The sequence below is a fragment of the Balearica regulorum genome, chromosome 20 (assembly GCF_011004875.1).
Source record: "Balearica regulorum gibbericeps isolate bBalReg1 chromosome 20, bBalReg1.pri, whole genome shotgun sequence".
In the NCBI taxonomy this organism is placed as follows: Eukaryota; Metazoa; Chordata; class Aves; order Gruiformes; family Gruidae; genus Balearica; species Balearica regulorum.
The window spans coordinates 6648025-6670462 of NC_046203.1; the positions used below are offsets into that span (position 1 = coordinate 6648025).

Sequence of the window (22438 nt, forward strand, 5' to 3'; positions counted from 1 at the left end):
AGAAGCCAAGTTCCTGCAGAGAGAATCAAGCACGAAGACGTACTAGAAAGTTAGGCCTGGATATCTGCTATCACATTTCCTTAATACGGCACTTGGGCATTGTAGGTTCAGAGAAGAAAAGCTACAAAGCCATTTCCAAATCAGAACTCAGATTTACATGTGACCATACCCACCAACAAACTACTGGTATTAAGGAAAGATGTGGAGTAAATAGAATAGAAATGGGAGCTATGGACCTTCAAGGAGTCCCTTGTTCCTCTGTAATCCTCTTGAAGATAACACTGTAACAACTGCACACTCTGCTCTTCATCCAGACCCTGAAAAAAAGAGAGATGCTCTGAAATGAATAAAAGCTAACTGAATTCATTAAAGATGAAGATAGTCTCCAATTATTCAGGCAGCTCTTGTCTTCCAAACAATTAACTTCAAAAATATGCCAAAAGAAAAATTTTTGCATCGGGTAGATGCTTGCTTTAGTCTGTTGAAAGCAAAATACATAAGCTTTGATGTCACTCAGATGTAGCCAGTTTAACTTCAGCGAGAGGAGTGTAACAGTGATTTTAAAAAAAGGTACCGCCACCAGTCACTCAATTCCAACTTCTGGCTTGAAGAAACATAAATAACCTTGCAGGTAAACCAACAGTATTTTCAAACATGGCAACTAATTTAAGGGACATCAGTTTTTAGCTGAGCAATTTCAGATGTCTTGAAAGAACCCAAGACCACCCAAAAGTGGGTGACTCTTCTGAAAAACAGAGCCCTTTGCAGCAGGGAGTGTTAACCAGGAAAACTGAGACACCTTAAGGTCACTAATCACTTTTTAAAATTTTCACCTACAGCCCTAACATGTATTTCTAACATCCTTTAGATTATTTTGAACTGAAAGGAATTTAAGTTTGCCTCTATTCAACATCAAGAAGCTTACTTAAATGAATCCAAACAACAATGCCTTCCAATTGCAGGGATAAAAAGGAATCAGAACAGCACCATCACTCACCAAAAACTTGCTGACCCTCAGACCCAACTCTTTTAGTGGAGCAGGTACATCTTTATCAGCTTTTATTTTTTCTGCAGAAGTCGTACTAAAGAAAAAAAGATATTTTAGCCATGAAAAATGCAGCAATCCCAAGGAATGAACTAAAGAGGCTTATTTTCAAAGTTCTCCATTTTACCAGTTTGAAGGGAACATTTGCTTTTTCCTCCACAGGCTTTCAATATTCCTTACAGCAATATTCCGTAATTCTCCCAACAAACATTGTTCACAATTATAACTATAATAAATGTAGATTATTATAATAAAGGCAGGCTATATTCATTCCATCTTCTCCAACGAGGGAATGTGGATATCTTTCTGGAATGACCAAGTATCAAGAGGAGTCACTTCTCCGCAGGCTGCACACCTGCTTACAATTGCTGCAGCTCAGCAGAGGCAAGGGTTAAGAGCTACCTAACATATTAGTAATGACAGCAGAAACTCCTGTTACTTCCTTCTGGTCTGTATTTCACGCCCAAAAATGTTACGTGAATTAAGTACTTTCTCTTACTATTCCTCTTCTGAAATTACTAGTCATGCAAGAGAGTAAAAATCTATTTTTATGTAATCACAGAGAAATATTCAACATGCTCCTCTACTTATTAGGAGACCCCATTTTAGAGGTTAATTTCTAAAATCAGACAATTACTATACCTTGGCGGTTTATAGTATGAAAGTCCCTCTAACAATCTCTGCCAATGCTTGTTCAATTCTGCCGCAATCTGTGCCTATCAAAAAAGAACCAAATACTACTGAACAGATTCCTCAACATACACGGCTGAGTATCAGATTTGTTAAATTTAAGCAAAGCAAAGAAATTCCACCACCACAAAGAGACGGGAACAACATAAGCACCTATAATTCAGACTGATTCAAGATGCACATTGCATGGAGAAAGCTCACTGCCTTGCCTAATCATGGGAAGGGAGAGGAAATAGGAGGCAATGGATTAGGTTCAGAAACATTCGTATTTCCAACCTCTGGGCAAATTCTTGAAAGCACGGGCTCCGTCCCAGAAAATAAGGAAGCAGGCTGTACCACTCATGAATACCCCAGGCCAGCCAGTCTAGAAAGTAGCACTTGTGTCCGCTCCAGAAAGGGAACCACCTTTTCACATACACCCTTCCAGGTAGTTCATGAAGCAGCTATAAACAAGGAGTGGAAGAATGAACAAGTAGCGGAGATAGAAGAACAAAAAATCACACTGACGAAGAGCGAAAAGCAGCAAAACATGTTTTCAGTAATATTCAAACAGATGTACAAATGATATATTCAGCGACGGGCAAATCTGCTTAGGAAAACACTGACTTACTGGTTCTCTTAAAGCTGATCTGCCCAGAAGAATTGTCCACAATTCTCTGCTGCTCCTGTACAGGAAAAGGTGGAGAGTATTTTAATGATGAACACTATTTCAGGCCTCCATTTAACTTACACCTTTTCAAATATGCCATTAACTCAGAGCAGATCACACTGCAATATAAGAAAACTGATTTAAGGAACATTATTTTTTAGCTGCCCAGTTTCAGATGTCCTCGAAGAACCCAGGAAAGACCCAGAGAGGGTGACAACTAATATAGCAAAACTTGCAAACTCATATCAAAGAAGCACCACATTTATATCGGTTTATTAGCTCAATTTGATTTTGCTACTTAGATGTGTGAGGTTAGTAAAAAGAAACCTTATGAAAGTATACAGCAATATTTTATTCAGTTACATTCAATGCTCTCCTCCAAACAAATTCTTCCATAACAGCTTCATCCTTCACTCTAAGTGGAACATAAAACTGCAACATCTTTACATGAGGTAGAATGTTTTGTCGCAAGTCTTAAGAACATTTACCCTTGGCTTCTTTTTTCTTCCTGAGAACTCCGTAGAAAAGCCAGACTGCACTATAAAGTATTACAGATCAAATCCCGACTCTGGCATATGCAGCCAGAAAAATGGGTGTCCCTACAACAGCTCTGAAAAAGCATGTTTGCCAAAAAGAAAATTTCAGGAACTTCGAAAAAATACTGTTTTGATAGCAACGTAACACAAATCTGGAGTTAAACACCACAGCTCCCCACGCAAAGACTGTCTACAAAAGCAAGAACAGTCATTAACTTATTTTTAGAATAGCATCATCAAAATAACTCACTATGGCAGTGAAAGTCATCTACAACTTCTGACACATGGTGCCACTTAAATGATAAGACCTATTATTTCCAGCACACCTATCAACATAACTTCTACCTGCTAATTCCTTGATAGGTACACCTCCCTGCATACAAGCTAACAGACCTCCCCATGACTCGGTCAGCAACCAGCTCTGGGTGCAACCTCTCTAGCCCACACAGAGCACCGAAAGGCCATAAAATTTTACCCCCCCAAAAAATCGCTTTGCAGAACTGAATGCCAGCATCGCAGAGCCAACCCTTCCACTTTTTATCCCCTCCTAACCTCTTCTGTGAATAAAACAGACTATGGTTTGCTGCCAGTTCATTAATTAGACTCCAAGACAGCTAAAAAAGGAAAGCTCTCTTTAGGCGATCACATGTAACAGTGGCGTTCTTGTCCCCATTAGGGTTTACAGACATTAATGCAATAAAAATCAGACCTCTAGTAACACCCCAGAGTCTGCATATACCTATAAATATCACAATACATGTCAAAAAACGCGCCCAGGACAAATGAAGGCACCGATCTAAAGTGATCACTGAACCTGGGATTCATTGAATAGCTTCTTTTATACATCTTCCACATCTCTACTTTGATTTTTATATTTGCGAAGCCTTGTCCAACCCCCGAACGCTCTGGGGCTTGGGGGGAGGTCTGACAGACGCCTCCGGGCTGTTAACGTAAATCCGAGACTTCAGCTTGGCAAAGGCTTTCAAATAGTTCTATTGAGCATTTCACCTTTTACAGAACGGCAGAATAAAAAGAAGGGCAAAAATCACTGAGAAGTCACTACTAACACCAAAACCGACCCGCCCGGCCAGCCCCCGCGAGGCCCCTCAGAGAGAGACGGGGCGGGGCCTCGCTTCGCGCGCAGGGGGGCGGGGCCAGGCCGGCGCGGGCCCCGCTGCCGTTAACCCTCCCGTCCCCGCTCCCCCCGCCGGCGCTGCCCCGTTCTCCCCGGGGCCCCTCCCTGCCCCCCCCCCCCCCGCCTCGCGAAGGGGGACCCGCGCGCAGCGAGGAACGGGGCCGTTCTCGCTTTCCCCCTTCCCACCCACCCCCACCGGAGCGGCCGCCGCCGCGTCCCCGCACCTCGCGCACAGCCCGCCCGCCGCCATCTTCGTTTCCCTCTCACGTGACCCGCCGCGCGGACTCGTCCCCTCCCTTCTCCCCAGCGCCGGCGTCACGTGGTGGGGCCACAGCTCCGCCTCCGGTCCCAACCCGGCGGGTTGGGTCATGTGACCAAGCGGCAGCGCCAAGATGGCGGCGTCCTGTGAGGTGGGCTCGCGTTCGGCTCCTGGGCTGGGGGGGGGGAAGGCGGCGGGATCCGGGGCTCACCCGGGTAGAGCCTCTGAGCGGCTCCGAGACCTTCCGGCGGCTTCTGCGGCCCATGCTCTGCCGTAGCTTCCCGGTAGCCAAGGCTGGGCTGCGGGGTGTCGCGGGTGAGGGGGAGAGGAGGCGGAGGGCGGCGCGGAAGGTCAGGGCAAGGGGAGGCCGCAGCGCTGCGGGGGATACGGGGAAGAGAGGGAGGAGGCAGGTGGTGCAGCGAGGCGTTTGGGAGCACGTCAGGGGGCAGCTTCCCCACTCAGAGCAGCCGGGATGCAGATCACGAAACGGGCAGAGAACTGGGGGCGTCGGGTCCGGTGTGAGAGCGGGAGTGCTGGGGAGCTCCACGGCACCTGAAGGAGGGTGCGGAGGAGGGAATTGCAGCAGGCACAAGAAAATTAAATAATTCAGCGGTAAAATACATCATGTGGCAAATTCACAGGTCAGCGGCTTTCAAAGCCACTGCGCTACAAGTAGGAGACCTCTGCTTCGAGTGGTGAAATTCTCCCTTGTCGTATCGCCCAGCTGGCAGGCTGCCTGCGGGGGGGAAGCTGTCTCCTGTTATTGTTGATGCAAGAGCTGGGTTGCAACCTTAAAGTTGCCAGAGTGAGTGGGAGGCCTTTTTCAGCCTTTGGCTAGCATGTGGTATTTACCCTGCCCATTCTCAAATAAGTCTTAATCTTCCCCCTCCCCCATGCTCAGAAAGAACGAGCGGGACCCCAAAACCATTACTGGTAGGTAGATCTTGCCCATGGCAATTCTGTTTTGTTGACTATATGATTAATTCTTCTTCTGTCCTGTTTAAAAATGAATTGTGGTAGCAAAAAGATTACAGTAAATGCAGTGAAGTTGTTTGGCAATCAAGCATTTCAGGCCATATGAATAAAGATGCCAAAAAGTAATCTTTTTATAATAAAGAATTTTCAATACAAAGTTGTAAATAATTAAACACTACAGACCCACAGTGTAAGGGCATTTAACAGTACAAACTTTAATAGTTGCCCTGTAATATTACTCCTGAGATCTGTCTTAGCTTTATAATCTGGTGACACCGTTCAACACTGGGTGAAAACCCAAACCAGAACTTTTTAAAAAACCCAACTTCTAGCCTTCCATGAGGGAGCTAATGTAGATATTAGTAATGAGACAGGTGGAGCAGAATTTAATAAGAGTTTACTACTAATTGGCTTAAGAGGGCCAGAAAGGATGAAGCAATCCAAAGTTTCAGCTGGAGATATTTTATCCAGCAGGGATACATACAACTGGATCAGCCATTCTGTTGTCAACAGAAATACGGAAGCGGTTGCCTTCAAAGAACCTGAATTATAATGACATTGGCTTACGTATGGCTAAGACCTAACATCAAATTATGGATAAGGAGAAATAAAGGTTGCCGGAAAGCAATAAATGCTGGTGAGAATTTCACAATGTTGTGAATGCCCACACAACTTCAGAGAAGATAAGATATGATTTAACTTATTAGAGTCATTGTGTGCATTGCTGATTATCTCAACTACTTATCTTATAGTCCAAAAGTTTAAAGGAAAGTTTAGTTTGTGATGCAGCTGTCATTGGCTGCAAGCCTGGATTCAGAAAAGGTGAAGTCCTGTAAATGCAGAGAGTGTTTGTAAGACAAGGCAGTGAGGGGATATAGAAAACAATGATGGCTTTAGATCATGATCAAGAATGTCTTACAAGGTTTACTTACTCTTGAAGAACTTGAGGAAAATAGTGCATACCAGAGGTTAGTTAAATCACTTATAAAGTAATGATGTGGTTTTGGGATGAGACTTGCTAATATTTGTCTAGTGTCATTAATGACTGACTAATGTTAAAATATTTCACTTATTGATACAGCTCTAGAATCTGTGTAAAATAGGAGTGCAGGGTTCTCGCTTGGAAAATGGGAATCAAGTTGGCTGACCAGGGGAGGAGGCTGTGCTGTGGGTTAAACAGAAACGAAGCCAATACCTTTCTTTAAAAATAAGGAAGAATAAATCAGACTCATTTACTCAGATATGAAGCTGTATAATAGTTAAATCATACAGCTACAACACATCCTGGAGTTAAACAGAATATTGTCAATATGGACTAGAAGCATATTTTAGAGGAGAGATCTTTGTAAGAAATATGACCCAGCAGTGCTGTAGAAGCAAAACAAATTAAGCTGCTAAATACTAAGGATGTGATGAACATTCTCTCACGGCTATGGGCAAGATGAGGTCTGGTCATCTCATTTTTCTGTGCTCAGATCTCCAACTTAGCTTATCTTGACAGTTCTGATAATAGATCAAAATTAGGTAAATATGCCATTTGACAATTTTTTTAACTGATTGTGATGTTTTCTTTCTGACTTCTATTGTAAATACTACATAGCATTATAAAACACTTGCTGCGGTAGTGGAAGTATTCAGTCGTAACAGAAGGAGAGGTATGTAGGGGGTTTTGCACAGCAGTGGGAGGAGAAATATTAATAAGAGGAGGAATGTAAAAATACAGTGAAAACCACATACAAAATTACATTCTAAAATTACCTTTAAACTTTTAAATTAACTGTATTTCAAATTCATACCATCACAACAAAGCCTTCTGGGAATATTTATGGCTTGTTTGCTTCACATTTCAATTCAAAGACACTGCAACAGAAGTATTTAAAACTGTATCTGAATAGCCCAGTATTCAGTGGTTCATTTCTGTCACTGCAGGCTGACTTCTCTGATTCTCAGAGGGGGGATAACAGTTTTGGCTGATCCCATTACCTCACTGGTTTTTTTTTATTCACCTGCGTGTCGACATTAACAATTGGCACATAACTATCAGTTTAAATTGAGCTTAAGAACAAAACAGCTGTACAAAAGCTTTAGCTTTTCTTGTAGTTGCTTTAATTCTTTGCCCTTTTATTTTAATAGGAATTGCAGTAGTATGAAAGGGAATTCTTCCTAATGGACAACTATTGAGCACATCAGGACTCCTGAGAAAGACTTTGAAAGCTTGAGCCACGTTGGACTGGAATCATGTTAAACAAGCCAGTGCTGGCGGAATCCCTGATCGTGTTCGTCATCGTTCTCTTTGTGCACGCAGTGGTGTGGGACCGGTATTCCTGGTGCGCTGTCGCTCTCGCCATCCAGGCTTTTTATGTCCAATTCAAATGGGACCGTCTGCTCCAGCTGGGTGGGGCTGTGTTCCAGTTCCGTACAGCAGCAAACAGTGGCCTCCTGCCCGCTAGCATGGTCATCCCCTTGTTGGGGATAGCGATGAAGGAGAGGTGCAAGTCTGCTGGCATTGTGTACTTCGAACGTTTTGGCATAGTTGTAGCTTCCGCCGGCATGCTGGTTGCTCTCTTTCTGTCTGTAATAGCGGTTGGCATCACAAAACCTGTGCCGACCAACACTTGTATACTTACCGGTGTTGCTGGCAGTATAATTATCTATACCATGAAGCACTCTCTGACTGTTTCAGAAGTGATAGAGGTCCTAGAAGTGCTGCTAATTTTTGTCTACCTCAGTATGATCTTGCTGTATTTGTTGCCTCGATGTTTTACTCCTGGAGAAGCATTGCTAGTTCTCGGAGGTATAAGTTTTGTTCTCAATCAGCTCATTAAACGCTCGCTGAATGTAATCGAGGGCAGAGGTGATCCCATTGACTTTTTTCTTCTGGTAGCAGTTGTTGGAGTTGTCCTTCTTGGGCTCTTTTTCACCGTGCTCTTCGTTTTCATGGATTCGGGTACATGGATCTCCTCCATGTTTTTCCACATGATGACAGCAGTGCTAGGCTTAGGGGTCATCATGCCTTGGCTCTACCGACTGATCCAGAGGAACCCTTTGTTCTGGCTACTCCAGTTTCTGTTTCAGACACAGACAAGAGTTTATCTTCTTGTGTATTGGACCTTTTTGGCTGCTTCAGCATGTGGCGTAGTTTTCTATCAGAATGCCAAGAGATCATCTGAATCTAAAAAACATCAGGCCTCGACGATAACCAGGAAGTACTTCCATTTCATTGTTGTAGCTACTTACGTTCCTGGACTAATTTATGACCGCCAGCTTCTCTATGTTGCTGCAGTACTGTGTCTGGCAGTGTTTATCTTCTTAGAGTATATTCGGTACTTCAGGATCAAACCATTTGGCCAAACCCTTAGGCATTTGCTGTCTCTCTTCTTGGATGAAAGAGACAGTGGACCTCTCATCTTGACTCATATTTATCTCCTCCTTGGCATGTCCCTCCCCGTGTGGTTGTTCCCCAGACCTTGTGCTCCTAAAGGTACTTTGTCTGGGGCAGGAGCACTGGTCCCCTACTCTGGGGTGCTGGCAGTAGGGGTAGGAGACACGATTGCCTCTGTTTTTGGCAGTACGATGGGGGAAATCAAGTGGCCAGGAACAAAGAAGACCTTTGAAGGGACGATGACAGCTATTTTTGCTCAGATCATTGCTGTGGCTCTTATTCTGATCTTTGACAGCAGCGTGAATCTGAACTCCAGCTATGCCTGGATTCTGGCATCTGTGAGTTTAGTTTCTCTTTTGGAAGCTTATACTACCCAAATTGATAATCTGCTGCTGCCTCTCTACCTCCAGATAATGTTTATGGCGTAGAAGCACTTCCAAGAACAGAGGTTTCTCCCTTTCTCTAGAAAAGTGGTGATAGAATACGGACTGTAATAAGAGCTCAAAGCTGATCTTTGGTACAGCTTTTGGTACAGCAGATAAAATTGTTAAAAACAGAAGTGAGACCTATTTCAAATAAAGGTTTTGTTTTGGTCTTGGTTTTTTCCACTGTTTAAAACAGCATGAGTTGATTTGTGTTCTCACAAGAACACAAATGAGACTTAACACAATTACAATTTATTAAACACAAATGCTATTTTTTTTTTACATGTCTTCTGGGTGCTCAGAGGCGAAGGAGGTAGAGGAAGAAAAGGTAAGTCAATGAGAGGAAAAAAAAATCAGCAAACCTCTCAGATTTTTGCCACCTCTGTATTGCATCAGAGCCAAAAACTCATTTTACTGTACTGAGCCTTGCTGTCTTGTATTCCTGCATATCCAAACTCCTCATTTCTGTATCGGCACCACTTAAAGCGTGTTTTATGATAAGGGTGGCCGCCATCTACACAAAGTGAATACAACTGTCCCAATGTATCCGGTCACTGTCAGGAAGAGCCATACTGATGCACTGCAATGTACAAACACTACTTCAAATTCAGTAGCTATAACTTTTATATGAAAGTTTATCTGGGGCAGGTCCAGGAGGTTTGAGAATGTAAGAGACTGTTCATTCCAAACAGTACTAAGAGTTGCAATTTAGCCCTGGGGATTTATGCAACAAAGAAAAAGGTTTTATCTTCAAGATTTTAATCTCAAAATTCATTTGGAATAACAGCCAATATGGGGGGGGGGAATCTAAGCAAAGTCACAGAAAAAGCTAATTACATGAAATCATGAAAACAGAAAAATCTGTTAAAGTCAATAAACTTGTTTAATACTATTGCAGTTTTCTTCCACATTTTTGTCTAGATGTTTAATCAAATAATTTATAAATATGCTCCTGTCAACAAATTGAGTAAAGCCATTTAATTCTGTCCATGTAATTAAAATTATAACTATCATTTTGTGGCCAAAAAACCCCACATAATTTTTATGTATTAAACCCTTCTGTATTGACAATTTCTTCTCCCCAGTTTGCCAGGTGCCCCTTAGGACAAGACACATGCCCTCCCTGCTTCTTCCCTTCCCCTGAAGAGTATCCAAGCAGAAGATTTGCATTCCAGGATTCTTCTTTGCAGGACAAAGTTAACTTCTGACACTTCTTTTATTCACTTTTGGGAATTCAATTTTGTGCAAGTCCAGGGTACCTCACACAATACTGTCCTGCAGTCCTGGTCCTGAGACTGTGTCTTAGGAGTGAGACTAAAACCAGGGGTGGAGTGAAACTACTGCTCTGGGCCAGACGGAGCCAGGAAAATTGGCCCCAGAGTCTAATACTGTGTTTGTCTCTGCAACGAGCCTGGACTCGAACAGCTCAGGGACTCCAATAGCTCAGGGACAGCGTTGCTCAATTCAAACACCCCCTGCCTGGGCAGGGCTCCCAAGATTTGATACTGCCTTTCCTGAGGATGTCAAAATTGTCCAGAGCTGGTTTGGGTTAATAATGCAATAAATCTGTCAGATACTCTGTAGGAAACCAAACTCAGTAATGGCACTAGACAGTTTCCTTCACATTTAACAGGAAATCCTGCAAATCCAATCCAGAGTCTTGCTTTTATTTACGCACTTGAACGAGATGGTTTTGTACATTGCAGGTAGTGGTGCATATAATTAGAGGACAAACTGTCACTCCTCAGCAGAAAGATGCTATTCTAAATGATTTACACGGAAAGATAACGGAAAAAGCATTAGCTGCTTCCTTCACGAGCCACAGCCTTCACCAGTCATAAAACAGTACCAGAGTTAAAGTCATTTTCCCTCCACCCCGCTCGTGGCTTTCAGACAAACTGTAGAACAGGCACAGGAGGGCAGCAGCTGCACCTGCAGAAACTGAACTCAACATTACTGCTGTTGCCATCACCCAGCTTCCTGATTCCAACCACAGGCACCTCATCATTCCTCTACGATGAATTCTTTGCTGTGCTGAACCTGTTCTGCATTGCCCAGCAAAGCCCCAAAGGGCTGGAAAGAAACTGCTTCCCATAAGGACATCAAATTTGACTATTTCACATCAAACTACTGCCAGAGACGGGCAATATTCTTCTGAAAGGGATGAGTCAGTAAGACCTGGGGCTCACTCCGCCAGGACTCCGAGCAGTCTTAACGATACTACGATGTAATTAGTGTATTGATGATACCGGGCTCCTATCTCAGGGTTGCTCCTGCACCAGTGCCAGTGAAATTACACCTACACGGCTTCTGTTCAGTTTAGGAGACAGGCTAGAGCTTGCCTTGGATGTAACTGAAGTTTCTTAACATTCCATAGTTTTCGCCTTGCTCATTTGGTTTTGTTGAGGTTTTGGGGACAGTAATTGCGCTTGTGCACATGGAGAGTCCAAACCGGTCATCAGACAACTTTGCATTGGCCCCTTCTGTTGGAGAAGGTCACACTGTGTCCTCCTCAACAAAAAGATGAGTGAGATAAAAAGGAGAATCTCTTTTTTTATTTAAATGTTAGGAGTTTGATGGGGGGTTTTTGTTTTCATAATTGCAACATGAATCTTTAATAACTGTCATATTTTTAATCAACACACCCAGAGATCAAACACTCAGCTATAGTTTGCTAGAAATACTTAGAAGACTGATTATAAAGTAGACTTCCTGGCTTCACTTCGCCCACAATAGGATTCTTTTTAATCACTATTATTCAAACAATAAGACAGAGACCTAAAGGTAAAAGTCAGCGATCTTCACATGACACGTTCACCTCCACTGCTGGGATCAACACAGCCAAAAACCACACTAGACAAGCTCTTGACTCAGAAGAAAATACAGAGTATCTGCAAGAAGAAATACTTCTTAACTGTCCCAGTCAAGGTGCAATGGTCTTTAATGGCCTATTGTCAAGGCTGAAGAAGTTTCCTTACCAAAAGGACTGGATAACTATTCTCATACTAATAGGGCTCGTGCTGTAGTAGCAGCTTCTAACACAGGTGCATTTTCCTGCATCAAGGGTTCTCATTCTGAGAAGAGGATGAATTAATCTTGAGAGCAGATCTAGTGAAAGCTGTATTTAGAAGGGAACATGAACGAATGATTGGAAGGGAATATTGATCAGCTATTGACTCCAGAAGCCAATCACTAACTTCAAGTGTAGAGCGATGGGAAAGGCAGTTCGGGAGTTGGCTGGAGCCTAGGAAGTAAGGAAGAGGTAAAAAAAAAAACCCTTCAGAGGTGATTCCAGTTCTATGGATACAAAACCAATGCTAACTGAGGTACTACCAACAGAAACTGTAACATGCAAGACCACCACCAAAAGTCTATCCTGGTTATTACATTGAAAAGGCTCTAGTTTCCTCAGCTGCTTGTTAGGATGGCAACCTTACCAGTTATCTTTGCTCCAGCTGGTGTCTTTGGCTTCCATCACATGGAAGGTGAACACATGGCGAGAAGACTCTGAGCTGTTCAGTTCGCTCTTATGGACAACTTCACCGTGGATGAGAATGAGTCCACCTGTTTGAAAGAAACATCCGTACGGCTTTTTTCAGATTGCAAGTGCTAGCTTTAGAAATATAAAAGGGAAGTTGAAAGCGTTAAAAAACAGATTTTAGCTCTCTTGTTTTTCTTGAGCTGTAAAGCAGACTCGTTTGGAGGTTGTTTTTACCTTTACTTACAGGCAGAGGTATGAACTGGCTGTCATCATAGAGCGGCTCTGACCCTACAAACTCGACACACGATGAGCTACCTGAAGCTGCACGGACCATCCTCCGGTTAATTCCACCTGCAAATCCACAGAATAAGCGAACACACATAAAAATTAAACAGTTACCTACATTCTGCACAGCAGAGGAACAACATCTGTGGTTTCTCTTGGAAGTGACAGGGACTTTATTATTACAGTATATTCTATTTTTTATTAGTAATTTACATGGAGTTTTTCATTAAGCGAAGACTTACGACTTCCCAGCTGTGGCAGAGACTGATAAACCTTTTGTTTGCCTTTCTGTTTTTCTGCTGTGCATTGCAACATAGCCCTTTAGGAACACAGTCATACACTTATGCAAAGCCAACCTTTGGTCCATTTCTCCTTTCTATAAGACCATAAATTGCAGAGTGCAGCTGATACTGGAATTTATGAGGGATGAGTGCCTAAAAATCTTAAGAGCACTATGATTACATTCCCTAAGTGAATGCTTAGGTGAGCAACAATTTAAAGCTGATTAATGTGCCCTAAAGGTAGTGAAAAAACAGAAATCTCTGCTGGGAATCCAATAATAGTTACACACACAGAGCAACTACCATCGGTCACAACAGCCATTACGTGGGTCTGTGCTGATCTGGTTTTGTCTGTGTGTTCCCCTGGGACACTGACATTCTCTGATGGCTTGGATGGTGTCCAAGGCATCCTTGCATAGACTGGGAGGCTTTCCTTGTCTGCTGAAATTCAGACTGATATTTGACAGGTAGGGGGGTGTGTGGGTGTAAGAGAATTTTATTGCCCTTACATAGGGCTGTAAGGACTAAAAAAACGTTATTGGCCAGGGCAAAAAAGGGGATCTTTATGAAGGGGACGCAATCTAGAAAAGAAATAGTTTTGTGAGTGGATGGGGGGAAAAAAAAAGTAAAAAAAGTGATTTCTCAATGTGTTCCTACTCTGGAAGGCAAAAGGAGGATTATTACTCTTTGCAGTCCAGATCAGACTTGATGAACATGTTAAAGGCTTCAGTCAAAACTGTGGAAGGAGCACCAACATATAGCAAAGATCTGTTCCACTACAGGAAGAAAGCACCCAGTGGTTTAAGACCTTCTTTACATTAAAGCCTTAAATCTCAGTGACCTGGCAAAGCAGAGGCTGAATTATGCAGGGGAAGCTTCTGAAATACTGAAAAGACCAGACTCAGGAGCAGTTTTAATGGGCCTCACCTTAAAAGATTCTGGAGTAAATAAAAATTCAAGAGGACTGTCCTTGCCCCAATACCCTGTGTGTTTCTAGGCTAGATATTGACTTAAAACTAAACACAGTATCAGTCATGTATACTACCTATTTTTTTTTATTTTAAAATATTTTTATGTTAAACTGACATGATGGAATAGTGGCCAAGAGCAAAGCGAAGCGTTTCATAACCTGCCGAAAAAACGTGGTTGTAGATTTGACAACAGCACAGGGGCAGCTCCTTGTAGTAAAGTCATCCTTTGAACACACAAGAACAGTAGTGTGTTTCTGCAGGCGCTCTGCGCGCAGAGAACAGAACATGGTCCGTGTCACCCTCCACCCTTAAGGCAAGGGAGCGCATTTCACAGCACGCACCAAACTACCAGGACTCTTACTGGTGTGAGAGCCAGGAATGAACCACAAGCAGCCGTTCTCCTGCGTGGCATCCTCCAGGGCGATCCAGAACCCCAGGATCCTGCCCAGAGGCTCCGTGTGCAGGAAGGTGGCATCCTGGTGTGGGGTCACTGCAACGAGACACAGGCGTTCGGGTCTTTTAATGCCCGAGGAATTTGGTACCGCTAGAAGGATGGCAAGCTTGTTCTCCCTGACCTCTTGACCTGACCTACCCTGCCCACCCATCTGTCAAACACATTAAATCCTATGTAAAAATATCACCTTTCACCCTGTGGCAAACGTAAAAGTAGCTTTTTGTTCAAGTTGCATATGATTTAGAAACATTTCTGGAAAACGTGGATGCTTTTTAATAGTTTTAAGAACAATTGGACTACAAAACTCACAGGCTTAAGTCTGATTTGGAGCCTTTTTCCTGGCAATATTCTTTTCCTAAAGGAGCATTATCTGCAGTGTGATATAGAGATAATACAAATCTCACCTTCACCGCCAATGCCGGGTTGCTGCAAGGAAAGAAAGGTGATGTGTGAAGAGTTTCACAGCTTCCCACCTAACAGGGTCTTATTTCTCAAGTGCCAAGATGACTTGAATTACTGTACCTTGAAGATATACATGCTTTGCACAACTACTGGTCTCTCAAGTCCTAATTTTCTTCCCAATTCCTGCAAGAAAACTTTCCAAGATTTATGTTTGCTGTTTTCTGCACACTATAAAGCATTACTCTTTGAAGCTATTTAAGTTTCCTTTTACAGACTATCCTTGGGAGTCTAGAAAATTAAGATTAACTACTCCATAACTTATTCCCCTCCCCAAACCATTCTGGGAAACAGTAACAGCTCACCTGCACCTTGGAGGAGTGGGTGATTTGCTTGAAGACAGGATCATGAGCATGTAAAGCTAAGGGGAAAGAAAAGGCTCAGACTGAAAATGTCACAAAGAGAACTTGGCAGCTCTCAACAATGAGCTGCAGAGACAACCACCAAGCAAGATAAATTGCAGCCAGAAATTTTCATCCCTCCCAAGAGTAGATAGATGTGGTTTATCACGCCTAAGGTGACATGATACTTGTAGATTTGTACAATCTTCTTTAGAGACCAAAAATACAATCACTCCCTGAGCACAAACTGCAACTATATAAAAAATAGCATATAGCGGAATGAACAAAAATTGAGTATTATGTGATTAATTATTATATCATGCAAACATTACCATGACAACCACTATACATGATCCTGAGGCACATAGGTGAATTTGTCCTTTGAAAAACACAGTTCTTAAGACCTACCAAAAAAGTCATTACTGCAAAAAAACGAGCTAGGGCTTATCTTTGGTGCCCTTCGCAGAGGGCCACAGCCTGCAGGTCAGAGCTGTTCGCACACAGGCATTTGCTGCAGCCCAGCTCTGACAAAACCATCAAGCAAAGACTTTGAATCACGCGTCCATCTCCCTGTGATCAGATTTGCCATGAGGACACATGACCGGTCCAGCAGAGGCTGCTCCCGAGCAAGGGATGAGGCAAAACTCGACCAAAAGGAGTAATTACAAAAAGTAAGTCTAGAGAAGCCTTTTGAATTGTCAAGTTGCGGAGTCAGCAGGCATCTGCAGTAGTTTTCACTTCCCCTGGAGAAAAGCTGAAGTATAACAGAATGGCAGGGGGGCTGGAAGGGGGAGAGTGTTTTCCTGAGAAAAATCAAAGAACCGAGAACTCTCCGTACTGAATTTCCAAGTTCAGTAAAGTTTAATCTGAACAAAGTTCATGTGTTTGGAGATGCAGTGGAACCTGCTCTCAATTTCCATGGAGTGTTTGAAAACAAAAGGGATCAAACCACAAGTTTGGTAGCTGGGAGAGAGGAAATAGGTCAAACCAAAAACAGTAAGGGTAAAGAAAAGGTGCTGGTGACACCAAAGGAGGGAGGACAGCTTCGGTGTTGGCAACCCACCACTGTACAGGACAATTTGATCTGTACCAACTGTGACCAGTCTTAGGAGGTAAATTTGTTAGAGCAATCTCTTACATAAAAGAGACAAGGGCTGAAGTCCAAACTTTGCCGTGTCAGTGACTCTGAGCTATGCATAGCTGAAAAACCTCCTAGAAGGGGTTTTTGAAAAGCATCTTAACTGAAGATTTTTTTAAGTCCTTTGACAGCAGAGGGAGGGGCAGCATGGAGAGAATTGCAGACAGTGACAGAGTAACATGGGGAAAGGCAGACTGACACGTAGAAATCAAGTTGAAGAATTTAATGCAGAAACTCAGAGTAAAACAGCCCAGGGTTGCAAAGACAGGAGCTGTGTGGCCACAATGGCAAGAGGGGGTGAGGTTTGCAATATTCGATGCAGTGGTGTCCAGGAGGCACAGAGAAGCAACAGAAGAGGGAAGAAGTAGTTTCTCTGCTCAGAAAGGTTTCAACTCAAATGGCCAAGGTTATCTATAGTGAGTAGGTCTGGAGAAATCCTCATGTCCGAAAACCACGTCCCTCCTCTCCAAACCCCATCCTTTAAACATACCATGGCCAATTTTGCTGATGGATTTCTCCTTTGGAATTATAAAGTCACCTACAAAACAAAACCAGAATTTAACGTTGTTTGCAAAGCAGGAATCGTCCCTAGAGGTAGACACTGGCCCCTGACCCCACGCTCAGCCTTCGCCTGTCCCCTCCCTCGGCTAACCCAGGCCAGAGCTTACCTCGCTGATCCAAAACACCTTTCTCAAAGAAGAATCTAATCTTGTCTCCACTGGTTAGGAAATAATCCGAGCTACCCTGCCAGGGATAAGAGCCCAGTAAAGATAGTATCCTTGTAAAAACATAAATGAACATTTGATCAAAGCGTTAATACTCACCTGCATCTTTTCCCCGTCAAGTCGCAGCATAAACAAAACAGTCAATAGAAATCACTCATACAAAGGCTTTCCACAGTACTAAATCTCTTGGCATTGACTAGGACTTTACAAGAACCTCTCACATAGAGGCTCCTCCTGCTTTTCTTTTGCTGGCTGCCTGGAAAATAACCTGTGTTCTGTCCGCAGAGCAAGTGCAAAGCCATCTGTGAGAGCTGCTTGTGGCTACCGGGGCAACAGTTGTGGGGGCTGAAAGCACAGCAGAGCCCCACGCTCCCTCAGATCAATCCACCACCAAGCATTTGTAGAAAGCTGGACAGCAAATGCCTCTCACAGTGCTATGTTCGAAGAGGCACGTTCCCCAGAGTGAATCCTGAGCAACTATTTGCCTTTTCCCTTTCTCCCTCCAGCGCTCCGATGGAGACAGCCCTGCCTTCCTCAGTACCTGCACCTGGATCTGCTCCTCTTCCTTGGTGGAGAACTCTGTGCGGCAGTGCGGTGGCACTTCCATCTCCGCTATGATTCTCTGAATCTGGTTCCTCATGCTGTCACACTCCTCTGCGGTGAAAAAGTGCTCTAGGACAAGGAATCCATCCTTGCGGAACTGGAAGAGACGGCGTGACTGCTCTCCTCCGGAGTCCTCGGGGGAAGCAGCACAAAGCAAGAGAAAACAGTTCTGGCCCTTCAGTGTGCCTCAGCTCGGTGTGAAAAGCATCCCAGCTTCAGCTCTGCAGCTGGACAAGTGCTCTTAATTTTTAATTTCAGAAAGGGAAAAAGATAGTTCGTTAACAGGGTCAGATTCCATACAGTTAAGTACAACATCTCTCAACCCTTCAGTCCACAAAGCAGAGAAGATAACATCACTAGAGCCTTTGTGCCTTAAGGATGCTTTATCTAAGATGCGTGACCAGCAACTATTTAATTACAAAGCCTGCTAACATGATCAGAGCAGTCATACTTGGATTCCAAATAAGAATGAGATCCCTTTACAAGCTGCAAAGCATTATTTTCTCTAAGGGAAAAATCCCTGGGTGATTTCTCTCGGTTGACTACACAATCCCTTACAAAATGAAGTGAACTCTGTTGGGATTACTGTTTCTTTATATAGAATACCCTGGAGATTATCCTTTGACAGGCAGATTTCGACTTCACAGATGAGAGCTGAGCAGCAGAGACAGAAGGGCACGAGCTCTGTGGGACAAGTTGCCCTCTGGAACAGTTTGTAGCCACAGCAGGGTCCTCACACACTCAAAATGAATGCAATACAAGAAGCTGAGAAGAATATTAAGTGTTGTAAAGCAGATCTTTGCTAAACCTGATCACAGGTTAAGTAGTAGTGACCATGTCTGCCTGCACCACAGACGTGCCCCTTCCCCAGGGCGCAGTTCCTTACCTTTTGGATCTGCTGCTGGGTTACAAATGCCATCGGAGGCAGAAGCTGCCAGGATCCCACCAGTAACGCCACAATGCCACCCAGGCTCTGCAGGGCTGACTCCCCGCCTCTTCACGTGATCCTTGTCCCAGCATGTGATAAAAGCAAGCGCCGGGCAGTTGGACTGTTGCACAGCCAGCAGAGCTGTCTCTTGAGGAATTTTGTCCCCATTTCTGGCCATTTGTTCCTGGCGGGGACATTCAGAGCTGCAGAGTTTCGCTTTGGCTCTTGATGCTACTTAAAGTGCACAAAAACATTCTGCTCAAGCGCGATCGCAAACTTGATTCACTTGATTCCTCCTTGGAGTTATTCTTTTAATTAATAACCCAGATAAAAAAAAATAGAGCAGTTAAAGCTGGTAAATGCAGTGGTAAAATAAGATCAGGGAAGTAAAACAAGATTCAAGTGGGATAAAAAGATCTTAAAGTTTTGAAACAAATTTAAGTAGCGATTCCGGCTCCTACAGAGCGCTTTCTGCCCAGTCAGCGAGTCCTGCCAGCGCTTCAGCACCTGAAAGGGACCCCAGCAACCCGAGAGCTGACAAACAGCAGACGAAAAGGGTGTTAAAGCTAAAGAACTTTCACTAAGGATTCAGTAAAATTCAGACAGAACATATGTTCTTTTCATTCACAGCTGCTCTTTGGTGATTTACACCTTTGCTTGCTCGGTTCATTGTCCTGTAGCTCCAAATGCTCATGTAAATAGGTGAATCCAAAGCCAGAGATCAAACTGGCTTTTGAGAAAATGCAGAAATTGGGTCTACAAGGCAGAAAAAGGTGAGGAACAGATGCCAGCCCAGCGGTGGCGCTCCCCACCAACACATCCTTCCCATCGCACAGGAATCCCTGCCGAGCATTTTTTTTCTTCTCCAGAGAAAAAACGTGTTTGGCTCTTGCAGGAAGCACCGAAAACATCCTTTCAGCAGCACTCCACAAAGAAATAACATCATAGGGGTGGGTTTCTGCATCACTCACCTAGCCAAAGAAAAAACCTCCAACAAAATGAAGTAGTGCAAAACGCTCATGGAAGGTGTTCACTTCCAAATATTTCCTAGCAACAGAAAATCCATCTTAAAGAGATGTTGTTGGAAAAAAAAAAAAAATAAAGTCCTCTATTCTGTAAGGGAATCAACCCGGGATAAAAATCCCTCTCCACTTTGTTCAAGGTTGGTTTTGGTTTTTAATGAAAAGGGAAATCAGTGTTTTCTCTTTTTGAGAGCTTACAGCTTCTTTTCAAGCTTCTCTGCACACAAGAGGATACGAATTCAGTAGTTTAAAAAGCTAAAATTTGCAAGAGAATTTAATCACTGGGCTACAAACATGGAGGGGAAACAATCAGCCTCCAATGCTGCAAAACTCAAAAATCATCAAGTAGTTCCTCCTTCCTGTTAACAGACTCTCACCAACTGAGGGAGTGAAAATGTTTTTAAGGAAGATGTGCAACCAGTAGGAAAAACACCCCTGCTGTAGCTACTGCCTCTAAGTCTCTCTGATGAGGACCCACCTCACCGGGAGGCAGCAATCCTGGAGCAGCATGCCTTCTACACACACTGCCCTGCCACTCCTCAGCCCCTCCACGTTACCTCCGTCATTTGTAATGTCATGTACTTCTCATTCCCAGTCATTTTTTTTTTCCTCCAGCAATTTAGCACGTCATCATCTCCACTCCCCACCTTAGGCACATGTGATGACCTCAGAAGGTGTTTTAGTTCATGCGCATGACAGTAAACCACAGCTTTCCTGTTCTATGGATTGCTTTGAGCAATGTAAACAGCAGATCGTAGCACATAACACAGCAAGTACCAGAAGATAGTAACTGATTGCATAAACTAGGAGAAGCAGCCCATCTTGGTTACAGGAGCATTCGTCAGTGTCTGTCCTTCAGAGTCCTCCAGGTCTTTGCCACTCCAGACATGCTCCTATTTTGAGGCTTAGAAAAACCTTTTCAGCAACAGGAAAACCACCCCCACCACAAAATGCCCAAAAGAAAAAGTCAAAGAGAAAGATGTCATCTTTGTAAGTACCTTCTCTTCCAGTAAATTTAAATAAGGAAGGTAGAAAGTACTGAGACAAAACTGGGAAGTGACCCCCTTTTCCTTCCCTTCCGCCCCCTCCGAGAGCTCTTTTGCAGACTGTTAAACAACATTTTCTCCTGCCAGCTCCGCAAGAAAACTGCATTTCTGGCAAAGTCCATCAGAGGCTCCCAAAACCCATCCCACGGCTGTATGAAAGGTACAGGAGTGATGACATCTTCTGGGACACGGACAACCCTGCAGCAGACAAAGCACAAGGCATTTGGAACGCCTTTTTGACTGGCACAATTTTCCTGATTTCCTCCTCAAAACGAGTTCCTATTGAAACAATCTGGAGCCAAGCCAGCTTGCCAGAGCCAGTTTAAGCAGCTCAGCCCTCGCACCAAAGAGAGTGGAGGGCTGAGCTGCTGCTGGCAGAGCTGCCAGGGTTATTAGGTGAGGGAAAATTTCAGTTATATCTCAGCACCTCTGCTGAAGTCTTCAGTACAATCAGCAACAAGTGGCAGAGTATTAAATAAGAAACAAGGAGCACAAGAACAATAATGAAATTTGAATTGTATTTAATAATGTATCAGTATCTATTTAAAATGGCATAGATACTTGAATACTTTTGTTTTCCCTGTATGGGTAGTTCTTTCAAGTCATCAGAAGCCTCAGAAATGAAATAATTTTCCATCAAATTGTCATTGACAGGTAACCAAGATGGTTACTTTCTTTAAAAATCAGCAAGGTAACAGGCTTATAGTGCAATAGAGCTAGAGGATTTTACTGGAATAAAACCAATACAGTTCCAGCTGCCTCCACTGCATCTTTACTCTATGCTTTTCACTGAGCTACACAGAAAATTTGGAATTATGAAGATCAAGTCTTTTTCAACAAAGACAGATGAGTTCTTTACCCTTGGGCTCTTCCCCCATCACTGTATTAGTCCCACAGGAATCCAGCAAACACCAGTTTTCTTTGATGGTACCTTTCATTCTTTCTTTTTGCTCAGCTATTCAAAGAGCTGGTAAATCCTTGTCAGGAGGAGCTGCAGCCCAAGTGAGCCTTAGATGACAAAGGGGCATTTTGTCCTCTCCTTTCTTGGTTCAGTCCTGCTAAGCATTTCATTAAAACTCATCAATGCCAACAAGCAGCAGCACAGACTGCCACCTTTCACCTGTCTCACAGCCTGCACACATTTTCTGTCCCTGAAGTGGGGCCAATGTCACTGTGGTCAAATAGTCTTGGACAAAGGAAGCAAGGGAAGGCAAAGCACAAGAGAAATACCTTTCTATGCAATAAGTGAGCTGTACAAACTCAAACCATCTTTGAAAGTTACAGGCTGATTTTCTAACACATCAAAAACATGCTCAATTAGGAAAGATGCTATCTGTCAGCATTTTCAGTTAAGTAGTAGTGCATGGGGTAGGCAGACAGCTGGGAAACACCTAAATAATTTACCAGTAGCTGGCTGAAGACACCATTTCTACGGCAACAGGCAGTTTTCTCCACTGAGTTCAGTCCCTATCCCTTTCCTAGGGAAGGGGAGCACAATGTGCATTTTGAAAACCCAACTGAGTTTCTCTAGGACCATCTAAGACAATACTCTCAACAGTCCTACATTTGGCAAAGTAAACCCCTTCAGCCATTTGTTAAAGTGGTGGT

At 43.5% G+C, this 22438-nt stretch overlaps 3 protein-coding genes across 8 annotated transcripts in view; 1 reads left to right on the forward strand and 2 right to left on the reverse strand.

Annotated features, from left to right (window-relative positions):
- Window positions 1-4356, reverse strand: part of NUP188 (nucleoporin 188) — a 30139-nt gene extending 25783 nt beyond the window's left edge. For both annotated transcript variants that reach the window (XM_075772004.1, XM_075772003.1), the window contains exons 1-5: window positions 4280-4356; window positions 2346-2400; window positions 1688-1761; window positions 998-1082; window positions 237-317 (exon numbers count right to left, since the gene is read on the reverse strand). In XM_075772004.1, coding sequence (XP_075628119.1) covers window positions 237-317; window positions 998-1082; window positions 1688-1761; window positions 2346-2400; window positions 4280-4305 — 321 coding nt within the window. In that variant the 5' untranslated portion in view covers window positions 4306-4356. The remainder of the gene's footprint in view (window positions 1-236; window positions 318-997; window positions 1083-1687; window positions 1762-2345; window positions 2401-4279) is intronic.
- A 57-nt stretch (window positions 4357-4413) lies between these two features.
- Window positions 4414-9897, forward strand: DOLK (dolichol kinase). 3 transcript variants are annotated; one of them, XM_075772599.1, is made up of 2 exons: window positions 4414-4465; window positions 7423-9897. In XM_075772599.1, exon 2 carries the CDS (start codon window positions 7528-7530, stop codon window positions 9097-9099), a length of 1572 nt encoding a protein of 523 aa, XP_075628714.1. In that variant the 5' UTR covers window positions 4414-4465; window positions 7423-7527; the 3' UTR covers window positions 9100-9897. The 3 variants fall into 3 exon arrangements, with proteins under 3 accessions (XP_075628714.1, XP_075628715.1, XP_075628716.1); XM_075772600.1 differs by lacking the exon at window positions 4414-4465 and adding an exon at window positions 4731-5247; XM_075772601.1 differs by lacking the exon at window positions 4414-4465 and adding an exon at window positions 5277-5926.
- A 1739-nt stretch (window positions 9898-11636) lies between these two features.
- PHYHD1 (phytanoyl-CoA dioxygenase domain containing 1) lies at window positions 11637-19075 on the reverse strand. Of its 3 annotated transcripts, none has more exons than XM_010301742.2 (11): window positions 18721-19073; window positions 17773-17931; window positions 17175-17250; window positions 16997-17044; window positions 15333-15388; window positions 15091-15153; window positions 14973-14994; window positions 14476-14604; window positions 12812-12928; window positions 12534-12660; window positions 11637-12340 (listed from the first exon to the last, which is right to left on the reverse strand). In XM_010301742.2, exons 1-11 carry the CDS (start codon window positions 18751-18753, stop codon window positions 12295-12297), a joined length of 876 nt encoding a protein of 291 aa, XP_010300044.1. In that variant the 5' UTR covers window positions 18754-19073; the 3' UTR covers window positions 11637-12294. The 3 variants fall into 3 exon arrangements, with proteins under 3 accessions (XP_010300044.1, XP_075628719.1, XP_075628717.1); XM_075772604.1 differs by having other exon boundaries at window positions 16997-17039; window positions 17170-17250; XM_075772602.1 differs by lacking the exon at window positions 14973-14994 and having other exon boundaries at window positions 14476-14630; window positions 15086-15153; window positions 18721-19075.
- Window positions 19076-22438: the final 3363 nt, after the last annotated feature.

Coding starts and splice junctions, on each gene's coding strand:
- DOLK (XM_075772599.1), top strand. CDS start 7,528: ATGTTAAACAAGCCAGTGCTGGCGGAATCCCTGATCGTGTTCGTCATC.
- PHYHD1 (XM_075772602.1), bottom strand. CDS start 18,753: ATGGCATTTGTAACCCAGCAGCAGATCCAAAAG. Junction 15,389..16,996: donor CATCAGCAAAATTGGCCATG/GTATGTTTAAAG, acceptor CTTTCCCCTTAG/CTTTACATGCTCATGATCCT. Junction 12,341..12,533: donor AGCTGGAGCAAAGATAACTG/GTAAGGTTGCCA, acceptor CTTACTTCCTAG/GCTCCAGCCAACTCCCGAAC.